At 47.5% G+C, this 6,989-nt stretch overlaps 1 protein-coding gene across 1 annotated transcript; it reads right to left on the bottom strand.

Annotated features, from left to right (window-relative positions):
- Nucleotides 1-1,864: 1,864 nt before the first annotated feature.
- On the bottom strand, nt 1,865-6,274 carry LOC101601326 (thioredoxin interacting protein). Its single transcript, XM_004659103.2, has 8 exons — nt 5,630-6,274; nt 4,906-4,978; nt 4,638-4,785; nt 4,424-4,526; nt 4,024-4,280; nt 3,717-3,873; nt 3,437-3,588; nt 1,865-3,299 (listed from the first exon to the last, which is right to left on the bottom strand). The coding sequence occupies exons 1-8, from the start codon at nt 5,877-5,879 to the stop codon at nt 3,264-3,266; spliced, it is 1,176 nt and encodes a 391-aa protein (XP_004659160.1). The 5' UTR covers nt 5,880-6,274; the 3' UTR covers nt 1,865-3,263.
- Nucleotides 6,275-6,989: the final 715 nt, after the last annotated feature.

The following is a 6,989-nucleotide window of genomic DNA, read 5'->3' on the forward strand; positions in this document are numbered from 1 at the left end:
GAGGCCAGACTTGAGACTACATAGTGAATTCCAGGTCAGCCTGAGCTAGAGTGGGACCCTACCTCAAAAAAAAAAAAAAAAAAAAAAAGCAAGGTCACTACCTCCAAATACTTTAAAACTCTAAAGTCTGAAAATGTAAACAAAGCTTATGGTGGGAAGAATTCCTATAACAAAAAACAAACCATACAAAAGGGAGTATCAGCCAGGTATGGTGGGGTACACCTGTAATCTCAGCACTTGGGAGGTGTAGGCAGGAGGATCAGTAAGGTCACCCTTCGCTATGTACCAAATTCAAGGCTAGCCTGAGCTACATGAGACCCTGTTTCAAAGAGGAAAAAAAAAATCTTACAAAATTGTGTTCCTTCCTTTATTCAAGAACTCCTAGGGCTGGAGAGATAGCTTGCCTGTGAAGCCTAACAACCTGAGTTCGATTCCCCAGTGCTCACATAAAAGCCAGATGCACAAAGTGGCACATGCATCTGGAGTCTATTGGCAGTGGCTGGTGTGCCCATTTTGTCTCTCTTCTGTCTCTGTTTGCAAATAAGTAAATGAAATAAAAAGAACTCCTGACCTGAAGATATGAAGATAGTTGTTAAGACACTTGCTTGCAAGCCTGATGGCCCATGTTTGAATCCCCGAGTATCCATGTGTAGCCACATACACAAAAGTGGTGCAGACTCTGGAGTTTGTTTACGGTGGCAAGAGGTCCTGGAGTGTCCATTCTCTCTCGCTCTCCCAACCTGTCTCCCTGCTTTCAAATAATATATAAATTTAAGCCAGGCGTGGTGGCACACACCTTTAATCCCAGCACTCGGGAGGCAGAGGTGGGAGGATCACCGTGAGTTCGAGGTCAGCCTGGGCTAGGGTGAGACCCTACCTCAAAATAACCAAAAAAAAAAAAGATTATAAAATAAAAATAAAAACTCCTAAAACTGCCTGATAATTCAAATCTGTAATGCTAAACTCTCCAAAGACGGAGGCAGGTTCACAAACTCACGTAGCTCACCCTCAACTACACAGGGAGTTCCTAGTTAGCCTAGCATATAGAAGATTGTCTCAAAAATGAAAATTTGAGCCGGGCGTGGTGGCGCATGCCTTTAATCTCAGCAGTCAGGAGGCAAAGGTGGGAGGATCGCCATTAAGTTTGAGGCCACCCTGAGACTACATAGTGAATCCCAGGTCAGCCTGGGTTAGTCAGACTCAAAAAGAAAATTTTAGCCAGGCATGGTGGGACACACCTTTAATCCCAGCAGTGGGGAGGCAGAGGATAGGATTGCTGTGAGTCTGAGGAGGTCACCCTGAGACTACTACACAGTGAATTTCAAGTTAGCCTTGGCAAGACCCTACCTCAAAAAAAAAAAAAAAAAAAAAATTCTACAAAGAACTCATGAAGTTTTAAAACTGAAGGAACCCTCCTACCTCTGCCTCCTGAATGCTGGGATTAAAGGTGTGTGCCACCACGGCTGGCTTTTAAGGATTTTTTAAAAAATTAATCTTGTTGGATTTTCTTTCAAGGTAGTGTTGCTCTAGGGCAGCCTGACCTGGAAGTCACTATGTAGTCTCAGGTTGGCCTCGAAATCACAGCCCTTCTTCCTCTCTGCCTCTGAGTGCTGGGACTAAAAGTGTGCACTACCACACCCCACAAGAATGAATTCAGTAAAGGCTAGTTATGATGGGAGACAGCTCCACCCACCAGCTCCCACCTGACCTCTTCAGGAGTTCGCTGCTCTCTTTCCCCTAGACCCACACTCTTCACAGGGATTTCAGGAATATGAAGTGTGAAGGGAAAACTACGCACACCCACATTCTAATCATTTCTCCAATGCCATCTTCACAGATAAGAAAAAGATTTTTTGTCATTATAAAAACTTTATTCATTTTTTTTTTACAAAGAGTACCCCCGTTTTGGGGTGAAAATATATTTGGTTAAGTACAAAATATAGTTTTGTATCATACAAAATGTTACACAGTTAAAATACAAAAAAACAAAAACAAAAACAAAAACGAAACAAACTTCAGCCCACGTACTTTCGGGCTGTGATGGTTTTTAGGGAAGGGTGGAGTTCAGTGCTGACCCCGGACAGGAACAAAGTGCTATGGCTGGGAGTGGCTGCCCAAGGTGCGGGCGATGCCAGGGAGGCACCACTACCCCTCTGCTAACACTGCACAGGAAGGAAGCCTGGGAGACGAGTCGATACATCTGAATCCCAAGTCCCTTCTGGGGTTTCGAGAAGTCACAGGGTGCAAAGCTAAGGGTAGATCCTTCATAGAATTAGTGTCAGTGTCAGAATTAGGTAATTCTGTACACTGGGACAAAGCCTCAAAATGAAGTTTTATTTTGGTCATTGGACTTACCCCTAGAGACATCCATAGTAGCTTACATTTGTAATGGACAGAAGGAAACTTACAAAAAAAAAAAAATTTTTTTTGACAGGAACTAAAGTGCTAAGAACATCACCTTGGAATCAACTCCAAGGAGTCACGTGAGGAGAAAGGCAGATTCTCCCGTGTGAGTGAATTTGCAATAGGAGAACACAGTGCAAAAGGCTGTAACATGGCTTTTAAGACCTTTGGTGGGGCGCAGTTACCGGTGCTCTATCTGCGCTGGGGTAAAGGACATTCTAAGCAGAGACCTTAAAGCAGCTTTCCCAGAACTCCCAGGGACGTGCTCGCCACAGTACAAACCACATCGGCCTTGGGAGGTTTTTCTTTCTTTTCTAAGTGTACATATATGGCGATCAAAAAAACGAAGAAAAGAAAAAAGAACCTCCTTTTCCAGATTTTTTGGCCATGAGTTTTCTTTTCCTAGTATGTTCATCAGCTCTGTTCCACATGGCACAGCAGTTCAAGGGGTGGTATCATTATATAACAATATTCCCTTCAACAACAACAACAAAAACCTTGTAAAGACCATGCCGGAAGGTCATTACTATCTCAACTCAAGACTACTACAACGGTCATGATTTCTAAGATCTGGGAAAAATGGAACAGTTCTGAATTTTTCTGGGGTATTTTTAAACCCTTCCCCCCCAACAAACACTCCTATACCACAGTGTTGTCACTGGCTAAGGACGAACTGGCACCATCTGAGGCCCAGCAAGTGCCTGCTGATCACCACTCACACTGGGGAGCCCAAGGCTGGAGTGGACCTGTAGCCCCCCTCCCCCCAGAGACGACTGAGTCTCTAAAATGTGAGAGTCCAGGAAGAGAGGCAGAAAGAAACGAGTCAAGACAGCCGCTTCCTTTCTTGGGGGGCCGCTGGCTCACTGCACGTTGTTGTTAAGGACGCAAGGATCCACCTGCGAGGGAGGAGAGGGAACAAGCCACCAGGTTAGTGTGGGTGAGGTGGAGAACCACCACTGATCCCCCCTCCCAGAACCTACAGAAGACCCAGGACGAACAGTAACATTTAACCAAAAACAAAAGCAGTTCTTACCTCAGTGTAAGTGGGCGGTGGCATGAACTTGAACTCGGGAGCGTACATGAAGATCGGGCTGTCTTGAGGGCCGTCCACCTCATCGAGCAGAGGAGTGGTGGGGCTCTCCAGCCGGTGATCTTCAGGAATGATATCCATGTAGCATGGAGGGGCTGCAACGAGAAATTGTGGGGTCCCCTGTAAGAAGCCTAGCTAAGAAATGCCCAACTTAAGTCAACATGTCACAAGCCCAAGCAGCTCCCCCACCCCAGGGATCAAGAGACATCAAGGCCTGGCTCACCTTCCGGGGTATCGGGGATGTTTAGATCTATCCAGCTCATTTCGGAGCTGGTTCGGCTGGCCATGCTGGACGTCCGGCTGCTCAGACCTGACCTGCTGCCGATTACCAGGGGCAGGTCAAGGATGACTTTCTTGGAGCCAGGGACGCTAACATAGATCTAGAAAGGAACATAATCGATTTGTCGTCAGCTGAGTGGCTTACAAAAAAATAAACCACTGTTTTTAACAGATGAATAGTTTTTCTCCTGAAGCCCAACTCCCTTCTGCCCCCCCCAGCCACACCCACACCCACACCCACACCCACTCACCAGCAAAGAATATTCAACCCGAAGGATGTTGCAGCCCAGGATAGACGGCCTGATCTTCTGCACCCGGAGACTCTTGCCCCGCCATGACGCACACGTCCCGGAGATGATGTGATTGCCTCTGACTGAGGACAGCTTCTGAGTGAGCACCTTGGTTTGGCCATTGGCAAGGTAAGTGTGCCGGGCCACGATGGCTGCTTTGGGGACCACAATGCGGGAGCAGGTGTTCTCAAAGTCAGCGTGGATGGAAATGTCATCACCTAGGGTGAGGAAGATTTAAAAAAAAAAAAAAGATGTGAGCTGATGTCTTGTACAGTTAACGACTTCTACTCTTGCCTCTATCCCATGACCCTCCCCGCAAACCTACACACAGGTCTAGTATTTTAAAAACACTAGTTCTCACCTTCACAGAATCCTTTCCGGTCAATTCGAGCAGAGACAGACACCCGCCCATCGGGAATGAACATGCAGGAAACTTTCTTTTCCTTTTTCGCAGACACTGGTGCCTACAGAAGGAAACAGTGTTTTGAGATCCTTTAGCCTTATGCCCAAGACATTTTAAATTTATCTTTCTTGTGTCCAAGGAAGAGTAAGTAGGATGTTAAAATGAACCTCACCATTAGGTCAGGGGTATTGACATCCACTAGATCCATCACTTCAAAGTTTTTCTTTGTCTCTTGAGTTGGCTGGCTGGGGCGATCAAGAAAAGCTTTCACATAGTAGTCAACACAACCATATTTTCCTTTGAAAGATGTTCCCAAAGGCCTGTGTCAAAACAATGGGGGAAAAAAGATTTTTTTTAAAGCGTTCTCAAAGAACAGTAAGTGATGAAAGCGTGGAGAACGTTTTGAGAAGAATCTAGAAGTGCATGTTGTTGATACCCACCCTTCAGGGAGCTCGAAACCGAATTTGTATTCGTACTTGTTCCCAGGTCTCATGATCACCAAGTCATTCTCACCTGAAAGGGAGAAAGAAGGGAAAGAAACCATTAGTTGTTTTTTTAATTTTTTTTAATTTTAATTTTAATTTTTGGCTTTTAGCTCAGGGTGACCTGAGCTTTGTAGTCTCAGGGTGGCCTCAAACTCATAGCTATGCTCCTGCCTCTGACTCGGGAGTGCTGGGATTAAAGGCAAGCGGCCACCACGCCCTGCTTAGAAACCCTTAGGTTTCTCGTAACACTTAAGACCCATCGGTGTGACAGGAATGCTCGGGCAGCATGCACGGATATTTAGCCCTCCCGTTTTCATCACTTATGTTCTTGAACTAAAGATTCGGTTGTATTTTCTTAGGCAGAAAGTTGCACAGACCCGTAATACTGGAAAGGCTCACCCAGTAGTGACCCTAGAAACCAGGTGAAGACTAAGCAACTTACACATGCAGAAGCCTTTAAACATGCCCCAAGATCACTTTTAGGATTTGGCACCCATTTAATTATGTGTATGTCACCCTTCGCGGGTTGCAGGGAAGTGTTTGCAAATTAAAACAAAGAGCTATAACCTAAGAGTTCACACCACTCAGATGCAACCACTCAGAACGTCTAACAGAGGTCCCACTGATTCAAGCCTCCGGTCAGCTCGCAGCTGCAGCCATGAACCACTGAGTCAAGTACCTGCCGGCTGGTCTTCCAGGAGCAGCGTGTCCTCGTGGCGCAGGTAGTCCAAGGTCTGCTTGCACTGCTGGGATCCTTGCATCCACAGCACCTTGGCCACTCCGCAAGCCAGGATCCTGACGGCTTTGACCCGGGTGACTTCACACACCTCCACCACCACTCGGCCGGCCACCTTCTCCCCACTGCCATACACCTTTTCGGGGTCGTTGAAGACCACCTCGAAGGACTTGATCTTCTTGAACATCACCATGACTCGGGCTGAGTTAAGCTCGAGAGAAGCGGGAGGCAAGGACGCTCCCAGCAAACTCTTTAAGGACCCCTTATTGTCACTCCCGGGAAGGAATGAAGGTGCCCACTTTCCAGTCGTGGGAGCCTTGAAAATTTAAAAAAAAAAAAAAAAAAAAAGTAAATCCTATAAAAACCAACAAGTTGTTTTTTTTTTTGGAAAAGGTGTTTGGATTTCCCAAACTTGCCTCTCTAAGCCAAGAGCTTTCAAAAGAAAAACAAAACAAAATAGAAATTGCTTTTTTTTTTGTTGTTGTTGTTGGTTTGTTTTTTTGTAATTTCTCTCTGTCTTTCCAAGTTGCTGTAACCCTTTGGCGAGGGTAAAGCTCCGGAGCACAGAGGCTGCCCGCGTCCCTAAAGCGCAGAGGCGGCGAGTGTCAATCAGCAGCCGGAAACCGCGCTATATAGTAGCTCGCGCCGGCGGGGCCACGCGAGCGCTGGCCCGGCGGCTCGTGCTGAGCTCGTGCACAGCTCGCCCATTGGCTGCCTGGGCCTTGTTTACCGGGGCTCCAGCCAATCAGCGAGGCCGCAGCGGCGCGTGGACACGGAGTGCTCCCGGCCGTGGGGAAGCGCTTGCGGTGGCCCGGGCGCGCCTCGGCGCTGGGAGGGGCCGGGGGCGGCGCGCTGGGGAGCGGGCTCCGGGTCCCGGGCGAGGGGCGCTGCGTGGGCGGTGAGGATTTGCTTTCCCGCGTGGGAATAGCTTAAGGATTCGGGGTTGGGGGGGGGTAGGGGGGTAGTGTGTGGAAAAAAAGGGGAGGGGGTCTCAGGAAAGAATTTCATGCCGGGTCTAACTTAGCCAGAGCAGTTGCTTTACGAGTGATGCTTTTTTTTTTTTTTTTTTTTTTTCTCCTTTTAAATTCTTGGCTCGCAAATCGCAAGTCTGTGAAAAACAATCCCGTAGCTCCAAGAATACGGAAGGGTTAGCGGCGGAGGGAGGGAAGGCCGATGATGATGTTCGGAAAGGTCCCCATTATCCGCTTCTTGCCCCGCATCTCTATTTATTATAAGAGAATTTAGCCCGGGCGTGGTGGCGCTCGGGAGGCAGAGGTAGGAGGATATGTCGTGAGTTCGAGGC

Source organism: Jaculus jaculus, chromosome 19 (genome assembly GCF_020740685.1).
Source record: "Jaculus jaculus isolate mJacJac1 chromosome 19, mJacJac1.mat.Y.cur, whole genome shotgun sequence".
Taxonomy (NCBI): Eukaryota; Metazoa; Chordata; class Mammalia; order Rodentia; family Dipodidae; genus Jaculus; species Jaculus jaculus.

Excerpts from the sequence above, each read along its gene's own strand:
- LOC101601326 (XM_004659103.2), bottom strand. The coding sequence starts at position 5,879 with ATGGTGATGTTCAAGAAGATCAAGTCCTTCGAGGTGGTCTTCAACGAC. Across the intron at positions 4,786-4,905 it reads GGTTTCGAGCTCCCTGAAGG|GCCTTTGGGAACATCTTTCA; the intron begins GTGGGTATCAAC and ends GTTTTGACACAG. Across the intron at positions 3,589-3,716 it reads CATCCCCGATACCCCGGAAG|CCCCTCCATGCTACATGGAT; the intron begins GTGAGCCAGGCC and ends TTCTCGTTGCAG.